General features: G+C 40.8%; 11 protein-coding genes across 11 annotated transcripts; 5 read left to right on the forward strand and 6 right to left on the reverse strand.

The window, feature by feature from the left end:
• Window positions 1-414: 414 nt before the first annotated feature.
• On the reverse strand, window positions 415-1,457 carry BATDEDRAFT_36961 (uncharacterized protein). Its single transcript, XM_006679075.1, has one exon. It carries the CDS (start codon window positions 1,419-1,421, stop codon window positions 681-683), a length of 741 nt encoding a protein of 246 aa, XP_006679138.1. The 5' UTR covers window positions 1,422-1,457; the 3' UTR covers window positions 415-680.
• Window positions 1,458-2,792: 1,335 nt separating this feature from the next.
• Window positions 2,793-3,491, forward strand: BATDEDRAFT_36962 (uncharacterized protein). The gene has a single exon (XM_006679076.1). It carries the CDS (start codon window positions 2,814-2,816, stop codon window positions 3,447-3,449), a length of 636 nt encoding a protein of 211 aa, XP_006679139.1. The 5' UTR covers window positions 2,793-2,813; the 3' UTR covers window positions 3,450-3,491.
• A 276-nt stretch (window positions 3,492-3,767) lies between these two features.
• Window positions 3,768-5,968, reverse strand: BATDEDRAFT_11340 (uncharacterized protein; the record flags this gene model as incomplete). The annotated part of the gene is made up of 5 exons (XM_006678780.1): window positions 3,768-3,931; window positions 4,008-4,819; window positions 5,016-5,139; window positions 5,296-5,653; window positions 5,795-5,968. 5 exons carry the CDS (start codon window positions 5,966-5,968, stop codon window positions 3,768-3,770), a joined length of 1,632 nt encoding a protein of 543 aa, XP_006678843.1.
• A 1,348-nt stretch (window positions 5,969-7,316) lies between these two features.
• BATDEDRAFT_88910 (uncharacterized protein) lies at window positions 7,317-7,677 on the forward strand (the record flags this gene model as incomplete). The annotated part of the gene is made up of 2 exons (XM_006679119.1): window positions 7,317-7,520; window positions 7,627-7,677. The coding sequence occupies 2 exons, from the start codon at window positions 7,317-7,319 to the stop codon at window positions 7,675-7,677; spliced, it is 255 nt and encodes an 84-aa protein (XP_006679182.1).
• A 922-nt stretch (window positions 7,678-8,599) lies between these two features.
• Window positions 8,600-10,932, forward strand: BATDEDRAFT_35084 (uncharacterized protein; the record flags this gene model as incomplete). Its single annotated transcript, XM_006679038.1, has 5 exons — window positions 8,600-8,932; window positions 9,109-9,288; window positions 9,354-10,245; window positions 10,426-10,613; window positions 10,720-10,932. The coding sequence occupies 5 exons, from the start codon at window positions 8,600-8,602 to the stop codon at window positions 10,852-10,854; spliced, it is 1,728 nt and encodes a 575-aa protein (XP_006679101.1). The 3' UTR covers window positions 10,855-10,932.
• Window positions 10,933-11,071: 139 nt separating this feature from the next.
• BATDEDRAFT_24920 (uncharacterized protein) lies at window positions 11,072-12,426 on the forward strand (the record flags this gene model as incomplete). Its single annotated transcript, XM_006678898.1, has 3 exons — window positions 11,072-11,290; window positions 11,332-11,429; window positions 12,330-12,426. The coding sequence occupies 3 exons, from the start codon at window positions 11,072-11,074 to the stop codon at window positions 12,424-12,426; spliced, it is 414 nt and encodes a 137-aa protein (XP_006678961.1).
• A 195-nt stretch (window positions 12,427-12,621) lies between these two features.
• Window positions 12,622-14,990, reverse strand: BATDEDRAFT_24921 (uncharacterized protein; the record flags this gene model as incomplete). Its single annotated transcript, XM_006678899.1, has 4 exons — window positions 12,622-12,714; window positions 12,815-14,193; window positions 14,286-14,410; window positions 14,551-14,990. 4 exons carry the CDS (start codon window positions 14,988-14,990, stop codon window positions 12,622-12,624), a joined length of 2,037 nt encoding a protein of 678 aa, XP_006678962.1.
• Window positions 14,991-15,447: 457 nt separating this feature from the next.
• BATDEDRAFT_24922 (uncharacterized protein) lies at window positions 15,448-19,531 on the reverse strand (the record flags this gene model as incomplete). The annotated part of the gene is made up of 4 exons (XM_006678900.1): window positions 15,448-17,576; window positions 17,662-18,514; window positions 19,102-19,338; window positions 19,469-19,531. The coding sequence occupies 4 exons, from the start codon at window positions 19,529-19,531 to the stop codon at window positions 15,448-15,450; spliced, it is 3,282 nt and encodes a 1,093-aa protein (XP_006678963.1).
• A 1,100-nt stretch (window positions 19,532-20,631) lies between these two features.
• BATDEDRAFT_24923 (uncharacterized protein) lies at window positions 20,632-22,368 on the reverse strand (the record flags this gene model as incomplete). Its single annotated transcript, XM_006678901.1, has 4 exons — window positions 20,632-21,278; window positions 21,401-21,759; window positions 21,882-21,964; window positions 22,327-22,368. The coding sequence occupies 4 exons, from the start codon at window positions 22,366-22,368 to the stop codon at window positions 20,632-20,634; spliced, it is 1,131 nt and encodes a 376-aa protein (XP_006678964.1).
• Window positions 22,369-22,795: 427 nt separating this feature from the next.
• Window positions 22,796-24,215, forward strand: BATDEDRAFT_1934 (mitochondrial-processing protease subunit alpha; the record flags this gene model as incomplete). Its single annotated transcript, XM_006678753.1, has 2 exons — window positions 22,796-22,948; window positions 23,043-24,215. Coding segments are annotated over 2 exons (1,326 nt in total), but the record flags the coding sequence as incomplete, so codon positions are not given.
• A 689-nt stretch (window positions 24,216-24,904) lies between these two features.
• Window positions 24,905-25,931, reverse strand: BATDEDRAFT_24925 (uncharacterized protein; the record flags this gene model as incomplete). Its single annotated transcript, XM_006678902.1, has 5 exons — window positions 24,905-25,088; window positions 25,184-25,343; window positions 25,466-25,528; window positions 25,600-25,731; window positions 25,802-25,931. 5 exons carry the CDS (start codon window positions 25,929-25,931, stop codon window positions 24,905-24,907), a joined length of 669 nt encoding a protein of 222 aa, XP_006678965.1.
• Window positions 25,932-26,282: the final 351 nt, after the last annotated feature.

Genomic DNA, 26,282 nt, shown 5'->3' on the forward strand with positions numbered 1-26,282 from the left:
GAAGGGTTGTATCAATAAATACCTGCGATTTTTAGATTGACGAGTATCTACAGAGTCTAAATCATGTTCAGGTACAGGAGAATGTTTTTTAGTGGATGGCCTGGAATGGGGAGCCTTTCGTCGTCTAGAAATGGCGGTGTCGGTCATTCTGGAAAGATGAATAATTGATGAAAATCCAAATGAAATCCAGATGAACCCAATCAAGACCCTCAGGATATTCTGATGGCTCAAAAGCCGAAATCAATGGATTGCATGAGCAGAGTTGATTTTATTTCAAGCCCGTTTCTAATTATGACTGCAGTCCAATCATGCATCCACGTGACACCCATCCTAATCAACTCAAGCATTTACTAAGCAGATCAACAAAGTCAAATTCTAGAAACCACTCGCTTAAACTAGCACAATCTGAATCTTAGTGTAAAAAGATATCCCAAGTTTAATCGAAAATAATAATAGTAAAAGAGAGGTACACACAAACGAATGAGGTCAAGTCAGGTGTGAATCCAAGTAACAAAAGGGAAGAAATCCCAAATGGTGCCAAACTGCCAATCACTCTAGAATGATAATTATAGGAGGGACTCCTATTTGGTAAAAGGCGCTATAACAAAGGCAATGGTGATAAGAGATGCAGGTCAGGTAAAGGGATTGCAGATGAGGTGGCAGCCAGTGGTAGATACAGTCTATGCAGCCAATGTGATGGCACTGGCTGCAGAAGAGTTGGGATGTTGCGATGCAAGCTTAATTGTAGACGTAGTGGATGCAGAAAAGCTCTGCTGTACAGTTTGTGAAGATAAGCTATTATTGGTATTTGCCTTGGTAGCGATGCGCTGGTGATGATAGTGGAGCATACTATGGTTAGAACCAGTAGCATTAGCAAGACCAGCATCGTTCAGAGGCGATACTGCAGCAATGGATGAGATATTTGCAATAGCATTGGAAGAACCATTGTATTTGTGGGCTGTTTTGGGCGAGGGAGGCTTGATAGTGATGGGAGAGCCATTAAACTTTGGAGGTGACCTAGTAGAGCTATCAGTAGGACTCTGAGCTTGCTGACGGTTTGCAGCATTACCACTGTATAGAGCTTGGGGGTCCCATAAATGCAACAGATAACCATGTTCACCCTGCCTGTATGCAACATGGTGAGGGTCAACCCACAAAGACAACTCAGCGGGAAGACTCTTTGCCAATTCAGCAAGAGAAATGCCAGCAGCCGAGGCGGCCGAGCGTAAAAGAGAGTCGGGAGTGTTTGAATATACAGTGACTGCCCTATAGCCAGACCCTCTATTAGGAGTTTCTGGATACCAATGACCAGACAGTCGTTCAGCAAGCGCAGAGCAAAGAGCAATTCTGAACGCTTCCTGGTGACCAGCAGGAGCAAGTGTAGCAAGAAACTTGGCAGCAACAGCAATTTCGTTGATCATATTCGAGGTTTAAACTAGACAAATCGAACAAGTGCGAATAAGTGATGTTTGAAGAAAGTCAAAGTCTATTTATCAACAAAAACGCAGTGGTGCTTGAAACTGGTACAAAATTGCAAACAGGAAGCGCAGTCTGGAGCCAATCGAACCACCAACAGGCTGAATACACAACAGACTTGTTGCAAGGGTGTCTCTTGACACTCAAAGGGAGACTCGTCCTAGTGTCAATACAAACCAGGTGTAATGGATTGTAGCAGGCTAGGACTGGCTAGGGCTGGCTAGCCTTGAATATGCCCTTCTCTGACTAGCTGCAGTGTGGCTGTTGGTTTGCCTCCATTTTGTGTTGATGCAAACCAGCTCTAGTTTGCATAAGATCGTCTTGAATGCTACTCTTGTGTGCCTCATCATTCATGTGCCTTGGCTTGATCATTACACTAATAAAACCAATACATGTGGCATTTTCAGTCATTTACTCGGTCAGATCTCACAGCCATCAAGTTTGTACTCGGCCTATTTTCCAACAGTCTCGTACTCTAGCAATCTCACTATCTCAATTGATTGTCATTGGTAAATGTCATTTCTCAACTCAGGCTGGAAATAGTTTAATTTGCAATGGTCTAAAATCAATTCTACCTTGCTAATTTCTGTTCGTTATTTATTCATTCATAAAAATAAGCCATGTCTGGTTTTATATTCACACTTGAACTCTATTGTATAAACTAGTTTCAATAGTCGCTAGGGATATATAACCTAGTATGTTTTTTGAAAAACTTTCCTACTTTGACATTCAAAATGCATCTTGGTCGCACTTGGTATTGTTCGTTGGCCCATATCAGCATTTCATGGATAGGAGTTCAACTCTACCAGTCTTTGATATCTTCAGTGGATGCTCGAATGATATTGGACTTTCAACTGACGCAAGAACTGTTTCTCCAAAGTCCCACATCCTCCTCAGTGTTGAACTGCAATGGCCATTCACTGGCAGACATTCTTCCTGCAAAGTCGGAGCCTTCTGATTTGGCTTGGGATCCATTAAAACAACTGCTCTATATTGTTAGTGATAATGGCCATTTGGTGATACTGGGACTATCTCCAACCCAGTCTCAACAGTTGCCTCAAATGCAGCTTATCGATAAAATCAAGGTTAAACATAAGCCGGATCTAGAGGGAATCACATTAATACCAAGCAGGTAAGCATTTGAACCAGTACTGAAATATCTACTCATGATGGCTACTTTGAGAATACTTTGCAAGTGCAGTTCAAGATAATATACTCACTGCTGTTTAATTTACAGACCAGGCTATGTTTATCTTGGTGTTGAAGAACCTGCAGCAATTTTAGAATTCCATATCTCGAGCCAAACTATCGTATCTAAGCTTGACCTAGACAAGCTTATGAATGATGTTCAATTGGGAGGTTTAGACGACCCTCAAGTGCAACAAAAAAACCAAGGCTTAGAGTCCCTGGTTTATATCCCTGCAGTAAACCCTCACGAGCATCCAGGTTTCATAATTGTTGGGCGACAGCAGGACGCCCGGTTATTCGTGTTCAACATCACTTCCAAATGGACTGCTGACTCCAATGACGAAAGCCAAGATAACCTTGAGATGAAATTCATGGGGACTACCTATGCACCTGGACCATCCAAGGATCTGTCTGCCATAACACTTTGGAGATCGCATATCTGGTTACTTTATGATAAACCCAAACAAATGCATTCCGTCCAACAAACCGACTTTTACAATTCACTCAACCTGCTCGATCCCGCAAAGGTCGTTTCATTTGAATCCACGGCTCAGACCAAAACAGTCGAACCGTTTTCATTTAAAACTCGAGGACAGGAGGGGATTGCATTTGCTGACAATATACGCCTTGAAACTGGCCAATCTGGTTCTAATCTGGTGTTTATTGCTGTGGATGCACCACACAAGACTGGACAAAAGGATCTGCTGATGTTTTCATTAGATTCATTTTTTGGCTGCTTCTCAAGCCAGGGAGTATCTGGAATACCTTTATCGACAAGTGCTTGATCTTTATATAATAAATCTGTAATTATCTTGGGTTACCCGGTCTATTTTACCACTGGATTCACGTAAAATACACCACTAAATGTCAGCCTTATAACATGATTGCGTCAATTTACTGAATATTGTGACAAGTATGAGTACATGATATCATGAGCATTGTGCTTATTGAATTGAAAGTGCCAATGTGTAGTAGGAAGATGCACCGAATATTCAACCACTATTTCAGAGCAAGAGGTAATCATTGCATGAATACAGAAATGTTTCATTTTACATGAATACGACTGTAAAATAAATTTGCCAGTACACCATGCGCTCAATATTTCAAATTAAAAAGTGCCTATACACAGGATTGTCGGTTTCTTCAACAATCTCCATGTATCCAGCTTGGCGCAAATCTTGAACAAAATTCTTAAAGGTGTCGAGTTGTTTAGGAGGAACTTGCAAACCAGCCAAAACACGTCCAAGATCTGCTCCGTTATTGCGATCTGAAATACCATTGTAAAATGAATCAAAAAATTGACTAATAATCATCAAGCAGGTTTCACTCAAATATCAACTTACAATGAAATAGAGTGACATTATAGGCACCTTTTTTAAGAAGATCCATAAATTTAAGAAGTGCTCCAGGTCTATCAGGAAATTTGAAGCGATACAACACTTCGTCTTTTACCATACTGCTTCTACCACCGGCAAGAAATCTGCCATGTGTTTTGGCCAATTCATTATTGCTGATATCAATCACATCCCAGTCAGCACCTTTGCTACGAATTCTTTCAGTGACTTTTGCAACATCAGCATCGCGATCTGATACATCAAACGCTGCAAAAACATGTGCTGAAGTAGGATCATTGAATCTATATGCCAGTTCAGTCACAAAATGTGGACTGATTGATTGATGCAGCTGCATAAGTGTACCTGGTGTCTCGGGCAACAACACAGACAGAATCGCTTCTGTTCCTTGACCAATCTTGGCTCTTTCAGCCACGAATCGCAAACGATCAAAGTTCATATTAGCACCCGAACTAACAGCAACAAACACTCCATCCTGAATAAATGGATTATCTGCCAAAAATCGCTTCAGTCCAGCAAGTGCCAGTGCACCAGCAGGCTCAAGAATGGACCGCGTGTCATCAAATGTATCTTTCATGGCAGCACAGATTTCATCGTTGGATACAAGAACCATATCGTCGACAAACTGTTTGCATAGGCGGACGCATTCAGTACCAGGAAGTCGAACAGATGTTCCATCAGCAAATAAACCGGCCTCTTTAATTTCTACTGCTTTTCCAGCACATAGAGATTGGTACATGCCATCTGAATCGTATGTATTGACCCCAATGATCTTCACTTCGGGTCTAATGCGTTTGACATAGCTGTATTAGATTGAACCAACAAAATCATAAATGTTAAATTATGTTCAATTCAAAATAAAGCAATAGACGCCCACATCTATGCAGATATAGAAGAGTGCTAAACCAAAGCACAGTAACCCTCAAAATGGGTTTATATCTGGGTAGATAGAAGGTAAATAATAGTCGACAAAACTAGGATTAAAATGATTCTACTCACGCTGAAATTCCAGAAATCAGACCACCACCACCGCAACAAACAAAAATAGCATCCAAACGATCTTGCTTGATTTGACGAAGAATTTCCACTCCAACAGTCCCTTGACCTGCAATAACATACGGATCTAAAGTATTTAAAAATAAAACCGTGGCCACATTATTTTGTTGATTAGATGATGGTAATAGCATGCATTATGTTTTGAAAAAATACAAGGACAGTAAACAAAGTCGAATCAATTCATACACTTGTTGATCGTCCTAGTTGAAAAGTTTGTGCTTACCATCAAACGCAGGAATAAATACCCAATTCTCTTGCTCGGCCAGTCGCATGCACTCCTTTTTTGCAGCATCAAAATCGCTTCCAAAAAGAACTACAGTAGCACCAAGGCGACGAACATTCTCAACCTTGATCTCAGGAGCAAATGTAGGCATGAGAATTGTGGCTTTTATACCAAGCTTATTGGCTGCAAGAGCAACACCTTGAGCGTGGTTTCCGGCACTCGCACAGCACACACCACGAGCCTTTTCAGCGGGAGTAAGTTGATACATCTTGTTGTACGCGCCACGGCATTTAAACGAGAAGATGGGCTGCAAGTCCTCGCGCTTTAAATATATACTACTGCCAAGACGAGCAGACAGCTATTAAAGTTTAAAAACAGTGTCAAGATCGGATACAGGATTAAAAAGCATGATATAAACGCATTTTAGTTTGAGTATAGGGTGTACAAGACTCGATCAGCATGCACTCTAATATCTAATCCTATTTTTGATATATATTACCTTTCTAGCATAGGTTAATGGCGTTTCATTAGCAACATCGTACACTCGCGCATTTAAAATAAGCTTTAAATAGTCGGTTTCTAAATGCAAGGTTGGGGCTTCTACTTGAGTCTGTTGAGCAGCCTTGTGAGAAAGAATGGATTTAGGCCATTTAAATGGAGGCTTTGCAGACATGGGGGTTTCCAAAGGCAGTTCCAAGACTTTATGCTCATCATTGGTACTCATGATTGTGTTTTTGGGAAAGTCTAAATATAGTTCTTCAACAAGCTTTTCATACTAAGCGTGTATGTAGTTTACATTCAATTTACAGATTTGTACAATTTTACAGCAAATTGGTACAAGATGTCAATAATTTATTGCAAGAGTAGTTTATCACCGCTATATATTGGGATTGCAATAAATGAATCTGTTGATCGTGCAATGTATGACTGCTAAAAATGAGATCATTTCAGTTTAGAATTACTGTTTGATTCATGGTATCATATGATGGCCGTTGTGTCAGGAGACTGGTCAAGGGAGCTTTAAATGCTTTGGTATTTCAAGATTTTCTAAATAATGATATTGAAAGGACATTTTGTAATGCACATCTGGTTTTAGACCATATACCATTTTACAAAACTACACATTCACAGATTCAACATGATTTGCTAATCATTTAATAAACAGCAATATCGCGAGGTATACAGCTTTATTACACTAGTCCATGTTGTCCATTCGTAAATCTTGCTGATAATTGTATGGGCATAATAAAACATGGTTGTTTATGACGTATGGTTTCAGAAACCAAAGAGTTGGGAATGTCTATCAAGTCAATTTCTAATAGAAAGTACAATTTAAACATTTATTCCAAAGCAAGATAAACAAGTTATATTTTACAAGTCAATACACTCAAACACGTCCCCAGGAATAATATGATTCACTAATAAATCCAAAATGAAGAAAACTGTTTTCCTGCCAGTGCTGACTTGTTGCTGTTGATTTGAATGTAAGTCTCTGCTGTTGCTCATGTTGAACCATAACTTCTCATTTGCACTATGATGCCACTGTCAGTCTTTTCTTTACCCTGTTTTATGTAAAATTGTCTGAGTTGTCTTGCCATCGCCAATAGAAAGACAAGTGTGGTACCAACAGCCCAACAACAGCTGTGTGTTGGTCAGCACTGTCTGACAGGTCGACACTCATGTATCATGCTTGGTGTGATGTACTGAAATACTCTTTATTTTGGTCGTGGATGCAAGAAAAGCTCAACACATGGTGGGAATAGCTTGCCAAAGTGGCTCATTGTATTGGCTGCGATTGCATGAGTGCTTTTGTGATTGGTGTGATTTGGTTTGTTTGGTCAGTTTGATGATGAATGCAAGACCTTGTCCATCACTTTGGCCGCTTTCAGTCCCACAATCCCTTTTCCCACTTACTATAAACACCCACATTTAAGCATTTTCTAACCTCTTACTGTCTGTCCACCCTGGCTGTAGTTTGGAATTCATTTTCTATAGCCAAACTCTTGACTCCAGTTATGCCAATGATTCCATCAACTGCCGTTGAAAACAGTACCGCTGTTCCTGATACTGCTACCTTGCTAGCAGTGTATCAAGAATTCCGTACATCTCTTGGAGACCTCACATTCAACTCCAAGCCTATTATTACAAATCTCACCATCATTGCTCAGGAAAACATAAATTCTTCTTCAGCTATTGTTCATGCTGTAGAAGAGCGAATCAAGAATGTAAGTTTGATTGATTGCCAACCTGCATTTTAGTTTGATTTTGTATATTGCTGGATGGTATTTTCCATGGGTAGGATATTTCTACTGCTTGGCGATATCTGAATAGAATAAATGTGCATTGCTTGTTGCCGCCATTATTCCCTTTACTATTTTATGATGGCTGTTGATATCTGGTTACCAATTATTGGCACCTTGTGCATGTCTGGATACGGAGTATTGGGATGTTTTATCTTGTTTTCCAAACACTGCCTTTGTTGTACTTGCTACTACTGCTACTGCTACTATTGTCTGGTTCGTATAATTTACCAAAGAAATCCATCCTGAGCAATGTCAGTGCCATCGGATGGTTGGTTTCAAATAAGGATATGCAGCCAGGTATTGGAATATGTTAGCCACTTGTGCCTTTAGGGTGGATTCGATGTCAAGATAAACTCGATTGTTTACCACAGCCATTTTTCTGTCTTGATTGCTCAATATGAGTCGGTACGAAGCTTGCTTTAATCTCTGGCGCACTCTGTATGTTGCATTCTTGAAGCATTTTAGTGATAATCTTGTTTTTGTAATTTTTAGTGGTATAGAATTCTACATAAATACTGGTTCGGGGTTTTTATTTTAAAGTGGGGGTTGGCAATGGCAGATCCAACATTTATACTCGATTTTGAGATGCTCTTTGAAGGCTGATCTGAGTGCTGGCGTGACAGCTAAGGATGTCGTCTAGTAGTAGTAGCAGTAGTACGCTTTGTTTTTGTGCATGCAATTATAACAATTGGAGCCGGATTTTGTGTGAATGGACAAGTAGCATTTACAGTACCAATCATTTAAAAGCATTTCTTTCAAACTTCTTATTTCATTCTGAATACTGTTCAAGTTTTTGAAAGTTCGTTTATTTACTCAATTTAAATTTTCTGTTTTTTAAACTGCAATTATTGGATGTTGTGTATGGGATATGGCCACGAAAAATTATAAATCTAAAAATGATACGATCTTTTCAATATCCTATTCAACCGACCATCTACACTTAAATCACGGTTATTGTATTTCAGTCTCAGCCAAAACATAGAGTTCCCACCATTTATCTCATGGATTCCATTATCAAGAATGTTGGAGGTATCTATCGGACTTTGTTTGCAAAGAATATTGTTTCCGTCTTCTCCGACGCGTACTCGGCTGTTGATCAGGCAGATCAGCTACGACTACAGAAACTGGTTCGGACATGGGCTACATATCCGTCTGGCCCGCTATTCTCTGCAACGAAGCTCTCAGTTCTCGAACGGTTGTGTGCCAAGGCTGGATCTGGCACCTCGAATGAGAGTGGTGCTACCGAAAAGGCAGTCAGTGCAGCATCTTTGAAAAAACCTTTTAAAGGAGCCACAGTGGTATCTGCAAAGATAAACTCTGCTACACGAGATATGGTGTGTTATTTTAAATTCTGTGTTGTGTGTAGGGGAAAGTTGAGAGTGTTTTTGGAATGGGTTTGATGTTCAATCCGAGTGTTGTGGTTTACATCTTGGGTCAAGGAGTGCATTTTATTTCCTGGACTAACACGATTTGTCAAACGTTTCTCATGTGATAATTAAACTAAATTTAGCCGACAGCGCCATTAGCCGATAAATCTGCTTCAAAAGAAGTACCGGTACTTGGTCCTAATGGCAGCACCACTCTATTGGTTCAGCAGCAGATTGGATTTCTTCTTCAGAAAAAGCGTGCAGCTGCTGTCATATATCCTAATGACACGTCCGCTTCTCAGCAAATCCAAGTGCTCGAGCAGGTAAATTTAATTTAAGCGATTTTAAACCCTGTGTACTGCTGGATAGCTAACTATTTTAACTACAGCTATTGAATGTCATTTTGACCACGCAACTTGATCCGCAAACAATCAATCAAATTACCTTGCAGATCCAGAGCATGATGACTGCACCAACTCCTCCCGTGTCAAGTGCTCCCGATCTAAACCCTTCTAATGTACCACCTTCCTTGTCTGCCCCAGTCGCAATACCTCGAGTCAGTACTCCACTAATAAACACACCTGCTGCTGGAGCATTCGTGGCTACTTCTTTTCAACCCGCACCTGTATATACCTCACATTCTGGACCCGCTTTTGTACCTTCTATTGTAAGACCTCCACAGAGGGTGCAATCGGATAGTTTGCAGGCTCTACCACAAATCGATCTTGCAATGCTATCGCAGTTGGTAACGAGCAGCGGTTTATCAGCGAATTTAAATACCGCTGCACTAAATTTGCCACGCGGAGCTGGCATCCCATCTTCGTTGCTGTCTGCACAAACTTCCGGCTTCACCTCAAAAAACATTTTTCCTTCTCAGTTTCCTTCCACGAGTAGTGGAGCATTTGTCCGTCCTCCCATCTCTACACATATTCTCCAACCGCTTCCACAAAATCTACCCTCCGTGCCTTTGGCTTTTTCAGGACTGACTCTTCCTACCAAGCCCACTCTCAAAGTTACATTGGCACACAAGGATATTCAATGTGTGCATCCAAATGCTGTTTACAGTTTATACGATGGACTGCCGTTACAATGCAAGCAATGTGCTCTAAGGTATGCCAAGTTGCCCAATGGCGATCAGCGCATGGCAGCACACCTAGATTGGCATTTTAGACAAAATAGGAGATTGAGAGAAAGCAGCAAGCGTACCATATCAAGAGATTGGTATACTAGTGTTGATGGATGGGTTGATGAGCGTTATGGCCAAGAGCAAGATACGCAAGGTACATTCTATAGACGATCATGCTTTTTATTAATTTCATGTTGGACAAGTATTTTTACTAACATCACTTTTTCATTTGGTGTATAATTTAAACTCTATTTTTGAACATGTCACAATTTCATCTAAAAACAAATATCAAATCATACTGTTTAATTACAAACTTGTTTTTTGGTTTCAATAGCTATTGTATCTGTATTTGGGGAAGTTGATTCTGGTAAAAAATCACCTACACAAGCTGTAGTGCCCACACTTTCAGCAGATGGATTTCAAGATCCAAAATGTGTTGTGTGTTGTGAACCTTTTGAAAAGTTTTTTGATCAAGATGGTGATATGTGGATGCTTCGTAATGCTGTTTTAGTAGATGAAAAGGTGGGATTGCTTTATTTTGTAAACATGCTTGTCATTCAAGACAACACATCTAATAGGTGATGGTTCAAATTTCTAACTGGTGTAATGCATTTGAATGTTAATTTAGCTTTACCACCAAGAGTGTCTAGACCAAGAAACTACTTTTACTTTGAATGCTGGTTCAAAACGCAAGGCAGATGATGAAACTGATACCAAAGCAGCAAATGCTTTGACAGAAAACTTTAAAAAGTCCAAGGTGTGAGCCAGTGTATGAACCCAACATACAACATCTGCGCTATTATGTCTGATAAGTTTTAAAATAAATTCACCGTCACATCTTATAGCCAGCTTGTCACATAGAGTTGGGTTCAGAGTTGGATAAAAATAAGCCAAGAATTGGCCAAATATTTCTGTCCATTTCTGCCGGTTTTTCCAACAGAAATCTACATTTTGATTAGCAGTGAAACCAGACTACAATGATGGCAGCACGGACAGTTTACAGGGCATCAGCCTTGTTGAACAGAGCAACAGCATTGCGTCCTGTATCTACTCCATTAACACTGAGATGCATTTCCTCTACCTCTACTACTCATGGCGGACATGCTATTGCCAAACATGACCACCACGACCATCATGATGATCATCATGGTCACCATGAACAGTTTAATGAGCCTGGAGGTCCTTTGTTTGGACACAAGGTAACGAGAATTGTTTGGATTCTGCTTGCATGGATATGTAGGCTACAGAACAGTTTTCATCAGTCTTTCAAGCTATCAATGCTTTGGTTTATATCGCCTGGCAATCGAAACTATCAATTCGACTTACAGACATATTCATGTAAAATGGAACTCTTGTATTTATCTTGCAACCTATCTTTGTTTCTCTTAATATAATGGTGTATCCATTTGTCTTCCTATCAAGAGTTGACTTTGAATAGACAACATCCATGATACAAAAGTCAAACTATAGTTTTGTACTGAATAATCTCCTTTTTGGCATATCCATGCATTGTACGATCATCAGACTCATCCATTGCAATTCAAATGTTGAGTTTGACTGTTTTGATGTCGTCAATACAATTGATATATGTTGTATTGTCAAAACTCGGATACGCTCGCGTTCTAGTTTGAGAACAATGATTGCATATCTCGGAAATGCAATGGTTGTTTCCATACTGATCATCAAAAAAATGCCAGTCAACTTGACAAAGTTTACATGACACAATGCTGTCCAGTAGATTTTACGATACTGGCTATTTTTCATGCACTGTGGTATTATTATATTCCATTTTACGTGAATACGACTGTAAAATGATTCCATGTATCCCGAGTGGCTTGAACTATGCTCAGCAATCACGTAGCTTTTCTACCTCAATCTGTCTGATTTATACAAAGCCAACACGTCCAACTCTTACCAATACTTGATGTCAAATATTTTTTGGTTCAATACAATTTTGTAGAAGGGACGCAGACTCTACTGGTGGGAGCCTTCTATCTACATGGGTATCTACGGTAGCATTGCGCTGTTTGCACTTGCTTGCTACATTCGTCCCAGAGTTAGGCAAGTGTCTTTTATTCTCAATCTATACTTGCAGACTTGAATTTTATTGGCAATCTACTCAATTATAGAGTTGCGTACTGTCAAATTCAATTTGATACAGCTTTTTAATACAGTCTGCGACTCCAATGACTAATACTATGTTTTTTGCCTATTTTTGACTTGAATACTGAATGTCAGTCCAATGGAGGTTGCTCGTGTCGAGGCAATTCGGCGTATGGCTGAGCGAGGAGAGAAATTCGACTATCCACTACCGCCGCATTATACTGAGAAATAGGCCGACACAACCTAATTCTTGAAACCGAATTGGCAGTTAAAATCTCGACACATTGTGTCTCAAATGAAGCTATAAATGACTTTGATTCTCCATTATTTTCTGATGCTCAATAATATGAAAACATATAGGACGATTATTTTTAATGATGCTAAATGCCTGGAGTGGATATAAAAGCACTCGATTTTGAAAATATGATTATGGACAAGGTTCGATATCGTCTACTTTGAATATCTCATCATACGCGGCAACGCTGGGATCGCCATCTTCAAACCGAACAGCAACACCAGTCTATTGAAGCAATTATTTGAAATAAATGATTAGTAAAATACGTTTAAATTGCCAAATGAAAATCATGGCGTTATGTATGCATCAGATCAATGCAACTCACCTTGAGAACGCGAACCACTTCTGCTGGATAAAACTCTGTTGTTTGTTCCTCATCACTGTCGTCATTATCTCGAAACAATGAATATACCCGATCACCAACAACATAAGAACGTTTTTCCTTGGCTAGTCCTTTGAAATCGACAATTTTATGTTCCAGCACGTCCCAAGCAGTCTGATCACAATCTGAATCTGGATCTGGATCCACAACATGATATCTTTGAGTAGCAGGATCAAATGAATCAATGACAACCTGATAACACGATTCCTTGGGTGTAGAGTTGGTGCTACTATGCCCTTCCTCTGTATCACTTTCTTCCTCTTCTACCAACACAAATGCTGCTACAACTGAGCCAATGCGATACTTTCCTTTACGTTCGCTATTCAGTCGTTTTGAATTAGGTTTGCTACGTGAATCTGCGCTTGTGGTATGTTCTTTTTTTGATGGTTGAGCTGTATTATCAGAAGAGTCTATTGTGGTTTGGGTTAAGGATTTGACTGTGGCTTTACCTTGAAGTGGTTTGGATAGACCAATGTCTTTTGCATCAGCATCACTAGAGCCGTCATCTCCAGTCTGGCTATGATCCAAAATAGTTCCACGAAAAGAATCTTGATCACAATCTTTGCCAATGGATTGGTGGTTGCCATGTGATGTTGAAGGCGAGTTGGATTGAACATCTTCACGTAGTGTTGACCGTCGTGGCCGCTTCACAGACAATTCTTTGGAAGAATCTATAGTGTCACTGACAATTCGCTTTTTTGCTGAATTATCATTAACAGTTGAAGAGAGTATCATACTATTTGGCCCTACTTCATCGAGCTGTGTTTTGTGTGTGGATTCGGTCATAGGAGTATCGTCACTCAAGTTTTCAGTAGTAGATTGATTTTTATCAAACTGGCTGTTACTTTCTTGCATATCTTTACAATCGTGCAAATATACATCACTTTTATCTTCATGATGGTCTGTTGTTTGGATGTTGGAAGGCGCATAGGATTCTGACTGGGAATGAGACGGATTATTTTCAACTAAAGATGTAGTTACAGCAGATTTTAGATCATCCGGCAGTGTAGCACTGGCTGTGTTTTCTGTGGAGGACTCGCTCAATTCTCCAACCTCATGTTCTGAATCCATCTTGCTTTGTTTGGAAAGTTCGTCAGTTGTAAGCAACTCAGTTGGCTCATTGGTGGTCTTTTGTGTGTGCGGTTCAAGACCTGTAAGGATATTAGTGGATTGATTGAGACGATCTCCATCAGTTATTTTTGATGCATTTTCTAATGGATTTGAAGCAAAAGGTATCAACTTGCTAACCGGCAGGACAGTTGATTTAGAATCTACTATTGGTTCGGAAGCCATTGCTTTGTTTTCCATTTCCTCCTTTGCAGCTATATGATAGATATCCGGTCAGGGTTTAGTCAGTTATACATGAGCAAGCATCTAATTGGTGCTCAAGATTGAGCACGACTTGAACTTATACCTTGGCGAGCATCATTGCGGATTTTGTCCAATACTCTATAGACTCCGTTTCGAATACGTCGTCGATTGTCCTCGGATGCCAAGTGACTATTGATTGCCTGTGGAAGTTGATCCAGAATAGGGGATCTAAACAGCCCGCATCGTATTGAATAGATTATACATTATGAGGATTAGTTTCAGAATAAGCCGATTATATCTCGTTCCCATATGACTGGCTTAATCCAGATACTGAATAGCCTTGAAACTGGAAGATATCCAACACATACTTATTCAGTACAGATAGCAAGTGAGCCTGCATGCCAACATTTCCAGAAAGTGCATCCTCGGTAGAAGGAAACAGCTTGGTTTGGTCCATCACCCTGTTCGCTTGTGTCTTTAGATAAGCGTCGAGTTGATCAGCAAGGTGCTTTCCTTGTGCACTAACTTGGAAGTCTTCCAAAAGGGATTTTCGTAGAGCATCAAAGTGACCGCCTCTTTTAAATCCATCAATAAGTCCTTCAGACGTAGGTGGCTGGAATAGATCAGGTAGTCGCTGGACAGTAGTTGCTGCTCGAGACTGAGAGCCGTTTACATATGGCCGTAAACTACTGTTTGAATTATGATTGGCTGGTGGGTTAGTGTATCCTCGGAAAGAAGTACTAGAATACGGCTTGTAAGATGGGGGCGGAGAGCCTGATTTACGAGGATGTCCTCGATGATTGCTCATTACTGGAACCTGTTGTTTGATTCGGCTTACTGAAATGTTCAAAGTTTGGACTGAAATTCGTCTAAACTTCCAAAAGCATCAACTTGCATTCCTGGAATGTGCAATTGTGAATTAGAACGCATCTGATATTCAAATCAAGAGTTGCTTGAACACCAAACAGTCGATCCAATGTCTGCATCACAATCAATCTGCTGATTCTACAATCCAAAAAGTAGGCAATCTCAGTCCATTATATTTGGATTGTGGGCATTGTGTTTATTGAAAATGTCCAAAAAACAATCTAATAGATTTTTAATAGAAAAACAATGAATATTTAGCCACTGTTTATTCCAAATGAATGCAGAAAAGTATTCTTTTCGTAGATACGGCTGTAGACGATGCGTGTTGAGGTATTTCTTGTGAGTTTTTTTAGTTTTTTTGTGTCAAGGACACTAGAAAAAATGAAGATGGAATTGTTTTACTTGCGGGGAAGAGCTGGAACTTTGGAGGACTTGGTGCTAGTGTGTTTTTGATCAGAGGCCATTTTGTTGGTTGGAGCTTGAGTCTTGTCATTCTTTGATTCGCCTTTTTTAGATTGAGCAGATTGTGGTTTAGCCTGAGCAGATTGTGGTTTAGCCTGAGCAGATTGTGGTTTAGCTTGAGCAGATTGTGGTTTAGCTTGAGCAGATTGTGGTTTAGCCTGAGCTTGAGCAGCCTTTGCCTGAGCAGGCGCGGGAGTTGCAGGTTTAGCTTGAGCAGATTGTGGTTTTGCCTGGGCAGGTGCGGGAGTTGCAGGTTTAGCCTGAGCAGATTGTGGTTTAGCCTGAGCTTGAGCAGCCTTTGCCTGAGCAGATTGTGGTTTAGCTTGAGCAGATTGTGGTTTAGCCTGAGCAGATTGTGGTTTAGCCTGAGCTTGAGCAGCCTTTGCCTGAGCAGGCGCGGGAGTTGCAGGTTTAGCTTGAGCAGATTGTGGTTTAGCTTGAGTCTGAGCAGCCTTTGCCTGAGCAGGTGCGGGAGTTGCAGCCTTTGCCTGAGCAGATTGTGGTTTAGCCTGAGCTTGAGCAGCCTTTGCCTGAGCAGGCGCGGGAGTTGCAGGTTTAGCTTGAGCAGATTGTGGTTTAGCCTGAGCAGATTGTGGTTTAGCCTGAGCTTGAGCAGCCTTTGCCTGAGCAGGCGCGGGAGTTGCAGGTTTAGCCTGAGCAGATTGTGGTTTAGCCTGAGCTTGAGCAGCCTTTGCCTGAGCAGGCGCGGGAGTTGCAGGTTTAGCTTGAGCAGATTGTGGTTTAGCTTGAGTCTGAGCAGCCTTTGCCTGAGCAGGTGCGGGAGTTGCAGCCTTTGCCTGAGCAGGTGCGGGAGTTGCAGCCTTTGCCTGAGCAGATTGTGGTTTAGCCTGAGCTTGAGCAGCCTTTGCCTGGGCAGGTGCGGGAGTTGCAGGTTTAGCCTGAACAGATTGTGGTTTAGCCTGAGCTTGAGCAGCCTTTGCCTGAGCAGGCGCGGGAGTTGCAGGTTTAGCTTGAGCAGATTGTGGTTTAGCTTGGGCCTGAGCAGCCTTTGCCTGGGCAGATTGTGGTTTTGCCTGAGCAGCCTTTGTCTGGGCAGGCTTAGATTGGGTGGGAGTTTTTGAGCTAACTAATATCTGGGCATATGAGAACGTACCAGAAAGTGCGGTATTTGCATCTTTTACTGGAGCAGGTTTAGCTTGAGCAGGTATGTTCTTTGCATTTGCGGATTGTGGCTTTGCATGTCCAGACGCGTTTTTGATCTGCGCTGGTTGAGCAATATGCTGGTTTGCCTTTGGTGCGGCCTGAGTTGACTTGATAGACGCATTGGAAGTATGAGTAGTTTCGTCAAAAAGAAAGTGGATACATGACAGAGTTTCGTCATATTGAGCACTCATGTGAATGTCGGGAAGATGGGTTTGAGTTTTAGACTGCACAGAGGTTGCCTTTGCATGATTGACCTGTGGTTTAGCCTGAGCCTGAGCAGGTTTTGCCTGAGCAGATTGTGGTTTAGCCTGAGTCTGAGCAGCCTTTGCCTGGGCAGGCGCGGGAGTTGCAGGTTTAGCTTGAGCAGATTGTGGTTTAGCCTGAATCTGAGCAGCCTTTGCCTGGGCAGGCGCGGGAGTTGCAGCCTTTGCCTGAGCAGATTGTGGTTTAGCTTGAGCCTGAGCAGCCTTTGCCTGAGCAGGCGCGGGAGTTGCAGGTTTAGCTTGAGCAGATTGTGGTTTAGCCTGAGTCTGAGCAGCCTTTGCCTGGGCAGGCGCGGGAGTTGCAGGTTTAGCTTGAGCAGATTGTGGTTTAGCCTGAGTCTGAGCAGCCTTTGCCTGGGCAGGCGCGGGAGTTGCAGCCTTTGCCTGGGCAGCCTTTTCCTGAGCAGGTGCGGGAGTTGCAGGTTTTGCCTGAGCAGATTGTGGTTTAGCCTGAGTCTCGGCCTTTTTAGGTTGAGCTGCAGCGGCTTGTTTTATCTCAGATTTTGCATTTTGAGAGCTAGCAGTACTGCTTTTGCAAGTGTTTGCCTGGGCTCCATTAGGTGCGCAGATATCTCCGAAAATTCCGGCAAGAGCAAATGCTTCGGAATTTTCCCAAACATCGACATTGTGGTTGTGCGCTGGTATATAGTGAATTGAAAAAAGTTAGCATTGTAGGACTAATTAAACAAAATCTAATTGCGATATTCAAATATTATAACATACAAGTGTGATGAGAAGTAGCCTTTGCCTGAGCAAATTGTGGTTTAGCCTGAGCAGATTGTGGTTTAGCTTGAGTCTGAGCAGCCTTTGCCTGGGCAGGCGCGGGAGTTGCAGGTTTAGCCTGAGCAGATTGTGGTTTAGCCTGAGCCTGAGCAGATTGTGGTTTAGCTTGGGCCTGAGCAGCCTTTGCCTGGGCAGGCGCGGGAGTTGCAGGTTTTGCCTGAGCAGATTGTGGTTTAGCCTGAGTCTGAGCAGCCTTTGCCTGAGCAGGCGCGGGAGTTGCAGGTTTAGCTTGAGCAGATTGTGGTTTAGCCTGAGTCTGAGCAGATTGTGGTTTAGCTTGAGTCTGAGCAGCCTTTGCCTGAGCAGGTGCGGGAGTTGCAGGTTTTGCCTGAGCAGATTGTGGTTTAGCCTGAGTCTGAGCAGATTGTGGTTTAGCTTGAGTCTGAGCAGCCTTTGCCTGAGCAGGCGCGGGAGTTGCAGGTTTAGCTTGAGCAGATTGTGGTTTAGCTTGAGTCTGAGCAGCCTTTGCCTGAGCAGGCGCGGGAGTAGCAGGTTTTGCCTGAGCAGGCGCGGGAGTAGCAGGTTTTGCCTGAGCAGATTGTGGTTTAGCCTGAGTCTGAGCAGATTGTGGTTTAGCTTGAGCCTGAGCAGCCTTTGCCTGAGCAGGCGCGGGAGTTGCAGGTTTAGCTTGAGCAGATTGTGGTTTAGCCTGAGCCTGAGCAGATTGTGGTTTAGCTTGAGCCTGAGCAGCCTTTGCCTGAGCAGGCGCGGGAGTTGCAGGTTTAGATTGGACTGGAGTATCTTTGGCCTGTATGGGCTGTGATTTTATCTGGGAAAAACTTTTGGGTTGAGACTAGTTTCATATATACACATGGTGAGACTCACAATCGTATTAACAATATACAGTCGTATTCACGTAAAATGGAATATAATAATACCACAGTGCATGAGAAACAGCCAGTATCGTAAAATCTACTGGACAGCATTGTGTCATGTAAACTTTGTCAAGTTGACTGGCATTTTTTTGATGATCAGTATGGAAACAACCATTGCATTTCCGAGATATGCAATCATTGTTCTCAAACTAGAACGCGAGCGTATCCGAGTTTTGACAATACAACATATATCAATTGTATTGACGACATCAAAACAGTCAAACTCAACATTTGAATTGCAATGGATGAGTCTGATGATCGTACAATGCATGGATATGCCAAAAAGGAGATTATTCAGTACAAAACTATAGTTTGACTTTTGTATCATGGATGTTGTCTATTCAAAGTCAACTCTTGATAGGAAGACAAATGGATACACCATTATATTAAGAGAAACAAAGATAGGTTGCAAGATAAATACAAGAGTTCCATTTTACATGAATATGTCTGTAAAAGACGCGTCGTCAAAACCAACATAATCAGTAATGTTACGCTGATTACACACCTTTTCGGCTTCATTTTTAGGTGCTGGGCTGGCATTCTTGTTTGCAGGAGTTGCAGGTTTGCTTTGGGCAGGAGTAGGAGTCTGTTTGGGTTTGTCATTACTTTTAGTATTTTTATTTTTCGGAGCTTGATCCAGGTCTGAGCGAACAATTTCCCAGTCAGAAAGCTTTTGGGAGCTTTTTTGCGCTGGCTTTTGGGAATTTTTTGCTGCTTTGCTGGCAATTTCTATAGCTTGAGCCTATTTATTTTGTTTAGCAGACAACAGTATTTAGAAACAAAATGATTAGCAAGTCATTGCTCTTTTAGTGACATTTACAGCAGCTTTTTAGGCGATTGCAAGTACAAATGGTGCTACGATGAGCATATACCTTTGCATCGTGACTAGCAGAGCGAGAATCAGCAGAGGCGAGTTTGGTTTTGGAAATAGGCATGCTGAAGATTTAAAGGTATATAGCGGCGGGTAAGCAGCAAAGTGAAGATCAGCGTAGTGGGTATGAGAGACAGAGGCCGGTAAAGTAAAATGAACGTGGGACTAGAATGTGTTTATATATCCAAAAGTGCTAATACGATTTCCACATGATCATAAGATAAAATGGGTGGATATCTTTTGTGGCAATTGATGTATCCATGCAATTATCTGAACAAAAGTTCTACAGCCACTACTTTTCAAAGATCATACAATATCTTAATTGAGGCGCATAATAGCAAGGGGTGGGAACGTACTTTTGTATCTTTATTCATGTAAAATGCGATACTTTTGTATTTATCTTGGAGTCTATTTTGCTTTGGAATAAACAATGATTATGCTTTCCTACTAAAAGTTGACTACACTGCTTATTCGATAGACATTTTTAATTCAATAAACACAGCGTCCATCATATGATGCACACAGACAAACTATAGTTTTGTACTGTAACCATCTTTTTTGAATCTGCCCTTTCGTATCGCTGTTGTACTCTAATTTCGGATATGTTTGTGCTCTAGTTCAAGAAACCAATGATCGCATGTCTCAATAATGCAGCTGTTGTTTTCATATCAATCACTCAATATTTAAAGAAAAGCTAGATATTAAACAAGTGAGATTTACTGGAACTGTGATGTGAACGTTCAGTCGACATCCTATACAAAATGAGCAGAGAAAAACAAGTAAAACTTGTCAAGGAGTTTGTATAGCACAATACTATTCAGTGGATTTGATGAGTCATCATTTCATAAAACTGGCTGTTTATCGTGTATTATGGTGCTTTTTAGTGGTTCATTTTATGCGAATACGACAAAATCATAAAAAGCTACGGATAAAGACAAAATGAATGAGAACAGAGTAAACTATTTATTCATTCACGCGCAGAAATGGTATATTTTAGTCGATTGTAATCATTGACTTGTTACCAATCATACATGCACTCTTGTATACTGATAAAAATCGTTAAAAATATTCAAGACATTGCGCTTGATCATGAATGGAATATTTAAATGTATAGATTGAATAGTCAAGCATTGATGTGAGATGCCAATACAACTACAAACACATTCATTTCTTATTAGACAGCTTTGATTTACGGTTGGAAAAATGCTTTTGATGAGTAAATGCATCTTTGCCCATTTCACCTCGTTTTTCACGAGTCATTTTTTCAATATCGCCAGTATCGCTGTATCTAGAACGCTTTGATTGTTGCTCCTCTATAAACCTTTCTGTGCGCTTGTTACGTTTTCCCACTACTCCTTCTCCATATCGAGCTAAATCATCCACCTCCACGGCGTGATGAACTTCAGAAAGATCACGAAAGTCGGCATCCAAGTCTTGAAACTCATTTTGAAATCGCATGAGATGACCCTTTGTTTGCATAGTGCGCTCAATACGTTTGTCTTTTTTGCTGAGATTCAAACGAATAAAGTTTTCTTCTTCAAATTCTTCTCGCTCGCGCAACTTTTCGTCTTCCTTGGTGATAGTTGCACCTCGTGCACCATATCCAGTACCTTCAGCGTCCACCTCTTCTGGTCTGTCATCAAACTCTGTTTGAAGATCACCAAGCAGTCGTGATCTAGATGCCTTGTCCTTGAACTGCTGTGACAAACGCCCATGCTGAGCATGTGAACTATCGTCATATCGCATAGGAGCAACTCGTGGTGGTCTATATACACCACCCAATTCATCCTTGGATTGTTTACTTTGAGCATCTGTGAATGCATGAATATGTTGTAAACAAACAAAGGAGTAATATACAATTAGTATACTGCATTGATACTTTAGATGAAACACATTGTTAAAATATTACACATGTGGATAGTTGCAGTCATACCAGTTTTATCAGATGCACCAAGTAATGCGGATGGATTAGGCTTGAAACTAAGAGGATTTTTGATCATTGCATCATCGTCACCAAGATCATATGCCATTTTTTCACCATCCTCGTCCATAGCCGCCGCCTTTACAAGCTTATCTATCTGATATGCTAGTTTCTGCTCTAGTGGCTTTGTTTTTTCCAAAACAGTACGAAGTTCTATCAAACGATCAACAACCGGATGATTTTGAATAGAGCGACCATTTAATTTCAAAAGTGACAAGTAGCTTAGATTCGTAATGTAACTCAAAAGACTATGAACACGAACTTCAAGAAGACTGACTCCATGAGTGGTTTGAGTTTTGCCATTTTTAACACTAATCAACAAGTGAGAAAATATCGAAACTGGTGTAAGTTTTTTTGGTTTAAAAAATCAAAGTGTAAACAGTAACCGCCAAGACAACGTTAGTCTGCATTTGAAAATTCAGTAGCAACATACTTTTCAATCAACGGAGCAATACGAGATCGCACCTCGGAGATTTTGGCTTGAATTCCTTTTGCATGATTAACAAATATCCTAGCCTAGTATATAAATGCAGAATGTCAAGTCAGAAATACAGTGTTTACACAAACAAGTGTCCTGGTGAATCTCATTAAAATGTGCAACAGTAATATATGCATAGGTGGTCTCGCATACTGATATGAATCCAGAGTAAGGATTTACAGTATACTCAAATTGCATTACAAGTTTATATTCCGTGGAAAACCATCTGGCTCAACATGTGTTGAATTAATGAGCCAGAAAAGAAGACAAGAGTGAAGCTCGATAAGGAAACCAACCATATTGAGCAAAAACAGAGCCTCACTTTTATCAAGCCACGGATAAGCAATGAGATATTCAAGCATTACACTGGTTTATATTTGAAACAGGCGAGTGCATTTACTTGATCGATATCCTCAGTAGGTTGCGATGCCAGTCCAGACATGACTTTGAGATTAAATTCAAAAAATAAAAAAGATTTCCAGCAGCGGAAAACTCAACAACAATCACGTGGTGTGCGGTTGATCAAGTTTGATTTCAATTCTTTTTCTTGAGCAACGTAATCATCAGCATGTTGCGTAGTGTTGCTTCTCAATGCCATTCATATGGCACAAAAACTCTGTTGAATCGTTCCAAATCAGCCATGAATAGACCATTATTGTATCATTCTAGTGCCGTTTCATTCAAGGTAAAGCTAGATCCCTGCCTGACAAACTCTGCTCATTTCTTACTCTTGTGGATGTTTATGTCAATTAAATATATCCGATACTGATCGGTATTTCATACTGGTTGCTAAAATACTTTAGAGTCATATCACACAAGAACCTTTAAAAGATGGTGATTTTCACACTCATTCTGGTAAGCAGCCTACTCAGATTACCGAATTATCCAATGGTGTGCGAGTAGCTACACACAATTCTCTTGGACATTTTGTTTCTGCTGGTATCTATGTTGATGCTGGCAGCAAGTACGAGTCTTCAGAAAATGCCGGTGTAAGCCACATGCTTGATCGTATGGCATTCAAAGTAAGTTCTATACCAGTCAAAGGAATGCTCCTTTTGAAATTGCAAACCATGATCAACGCACGATCCTGACTCTAGTTGTGCATGCCTACATTAGAGTACGGAAAAGTACACCACTCCACAACTTATCAAAGAACTGGAGTCTCTTGGTGGAAATGTTATCGCGCATAGTTCTCGAGAAGGAATCATGTACCAGGCATCGGTATTTCGACATGATCTAGCTAAAATGATTGGAATTTATGGACAAATGGTACAGCGACCACTTTTTTCTGATACAGAATTAGAGGAAACAAAGGAAACTACTCGGTATGAACTTCGAGAGATTTCGCACAAAATGGATATGATCATGTCTGAAGTAGTTCATTCGATTGCTTTTCAGGAAAACTCGTTAGTTAATCAAACTGGCCCAGTTGTTGCAGATGCTACAAATATTCTACCTATTGCATCAAACACTCTTGGAAACCCTTTAATCGTTGACGAACAGTCTCTAGAGGCTTTGTCCAGCAAGACACTAAAGGATTTTCACCAAACCTGGTATACACCTGATCGCATTGTGGTTGCTGGTGTGGGAATGGATCACGGTCGCCTTGTGGATCTTGCTGAGCAAGCATTTGGCAACATGAAAATAGCTACTCCAGAAATCGCTGCTGCTCAGAAAAAACATACTCTTTCTCCTCGATATACTGGTGGTGTTCGTGTATGGGATACACGTATACTTCCACCATCACCCAATCCAGACGACATACCTTTTACTCATGTTCACTTGGCATTCGAATCCATGTCCATGACAGATCCCGACATCTATGCTCTTGCAACCCTGACATCCTTAATGGGTGGTGGTGGTTCGTTCTCTGCGGGAGGTCCAGGAAAAGGCATGTACACTCGTCTTTACACACAGGTACTTAACCGATGCGGCTGGGTCGATTCTTGCAATATGATGAACTATACTTATGCAGACACTGGGCTTTTAAGCATTCAAGCAGCCGTCATCCCTGATCGAGAAACACATCGCATTATTGTTCCTGTTTTGGCTGAGCAGTTGGTTAACATGACCCGCACTATTCACAACAGCGAGTTATCTAGAGCCAAAAACCAGCTCAAATCAAACCTGCTTATGAGTTTAGAATCCAAGATTGTTGAGCTGGAGGATGTGGGCCGGCAAGCACTTTCGCACAATCGACGACTTGATGTGTTGGAGATGTGCAAACGGATAGATATGCTTACTCAACAAGACTTGAATCGTGCTGCTCGTCGGGTGATTTTTGGTGAAGACATCACATCTCCGCTTGACTTTGGCGATCCTCTTGCCAAACACTGGCAGCGCAGTGGTGCCGGTGAGCCTACTGCCATTGTATATGGCCCATTGGTAGGTGCCGAAGATCCACTGTGCGAGCTTCCTGAGCTTATTTCCAAGTTTGGACTTGGACGCAAAACCGCATCTTCGTCTACAAGTAAATCATTATTTGGTAGTGAAAGACGAAGTTGGATGTCCAGTGCTCATTAAAACTATTACAGCCGTATTCACATGAAATGAAACACTTCTGTATTTATCTTGGATTGACTATTTTGGCTGGGAATACACAATCGTTAACTATTTGTTGTTATTGGAAATTGACTAATTTTTCTATAGGAGATCTCTTGTATCTTTATCAGATATGTTTGCAACCTAGTTCAAGAAAGCAAGAACGCGACTGTTGTTTTCATGTAGGTCACCCAGTATTTGGTTTATAGAAAAGTTGGAGATTAGATATACCAAGGATGTGAATGTAAACATTTGCTCTGCATTTCTGTGCAAGAATGGGCACGGAGGAGAAAGATCAGCCAATAATTATCAAGCGCATATTCACGACTTGGATGTTGTATAGTATATCCAATATTTATTTTTGGATTCACCCTTGTCTAGAATAACTTGGATATACAAAGCAATTGGCTAATCTTGAATCAGGTTGGTCTGCAAAGCTACAGTTTAAACAGTGCTTCCACGTCTGCAAGAATATGCTTATCATCCTTGATCCACTTGGTACACATATTCAAATACATTAATCGTGAAAGATCAACAGGCGAGGTTGCTGAATACATAGCTTTGCTTTTGATTGCATACTCAACTGCGTCGTGTACTGACCGGGATGGTGGGATGATGTTTCTATAATATTGAACCAACATTTAACCCATGTGTTGACAAGTATCAATCTACATATTAAACTTGACAACTAAAAGCAACGAGTGCATCTCGCTCACCTTGACGCGCAGTTATTGGACTGGAGTTGCTCAATACAAGATATTATGCCAGCTCCAATTGCCTCAAGTTCAGTTGCTGTCCAAGGCTCTGATGATGCAACACATCTGCAAAATGTATTGAACTGCAGTTTGATTTTCCCCAGCAAGTATTCCAGCATCTCTGTATTTATGTATTAGATGATGAGCAACTGGATTGAGTTGGCATGATTTCTGGTGAACTTGAGGAAACATGTAATGATAGTTTGATATCATATATTTTTAAGCAATCAGTGCAAATCCTACCATGATATATAAAGCATACTCTCAAAGCAGCTTTGAATATGCTTGATGGAACAATTGTATTATCTAAAGCACGTTGGATAGTTTATAAATTGCGTAATGCGCTAGTATTTTGATATTACATGTATAAAACATACTTGATATTTCCAAAGGTTGTATTTCCAATATATGGTAAACAATATCTCTGGTACTTTCTATAATGCTCAATGGAAAGTCTGGACAAATCAACTCTGCAAGCTGGTGCAATTCGGTGATTGAATATTTACCATCTGTCATTCAAAATAGTCATTGGTTGTAATTCTATCCAGCCATTACAAAAAGTAGATGTGTTAGACCAACCTTGATGCAATGCTTGAGAGTATTTTGACATGAATGCCGCTCGATTATGAAGCGATCCCTGTACATATTCAAATTCGCGACCAATTATATTTTGTCCACGGCGGACAGTATCGAAGCTTAAAACAACCATAGTTTATCCTGTCAGTATAGCATATAGTGTTCAACAGTTTAGATTCAACACAAATACTTGCTAGTTATGAAGAAACAACAGCTGATTGTCTGTTTTGGAATCAAGCATCAAGCACACAGCATCCTGGATTGTAATTCACAATAATACTCGATGAGTAGATACTATCCATGGCATCATCCCGTATAAAAACACATAATATACACCATCAGTGACTACCTCCATATAAAAGCGAATTCGATGTTTTTCTAAAAATCGATATTTTGCATGGTTAGTTTTAATGAGTTGATAGGATTCCAACCGCGTATTCAGATGTAACCAGCCAGCTACATCATACCCAAGTAATCATAAGAG

This window comes from Batrachochytrium dendrobatidis (genome assembly GCF_000203795.2).
Source record: "Batrachochytrium dendrobatidis JAM81 unplaced genomic scaffold BATDEscaffold_6, whole genome shotgun sequence".
NCBI lineage: Eukaryota > Fungi > Chytridiomycota > Chytridiomycetes > Rhizophydiales > Batrachochytrium > Batrachochytrium dendrobatidis.

What these genes read in the sequence shown, in the direction of transcription:
- BATDEDRAFT_36962 (XM_006679076.1), top strand. Translation starts at nt 2,814, where the DNA reads ATGAATGATGTTCAATTGGGAGGTTTAGACGACCCTCAAGTGCAACAA.
- BATDEDRAFT_36961 (XM_006679075.1), bottom strand. Translation starts at nt 1,421, where the DNA reads ATGATCAACGAAATTGCTGTTGCTGCCAAGTTTCTTGCTACACTTGCT.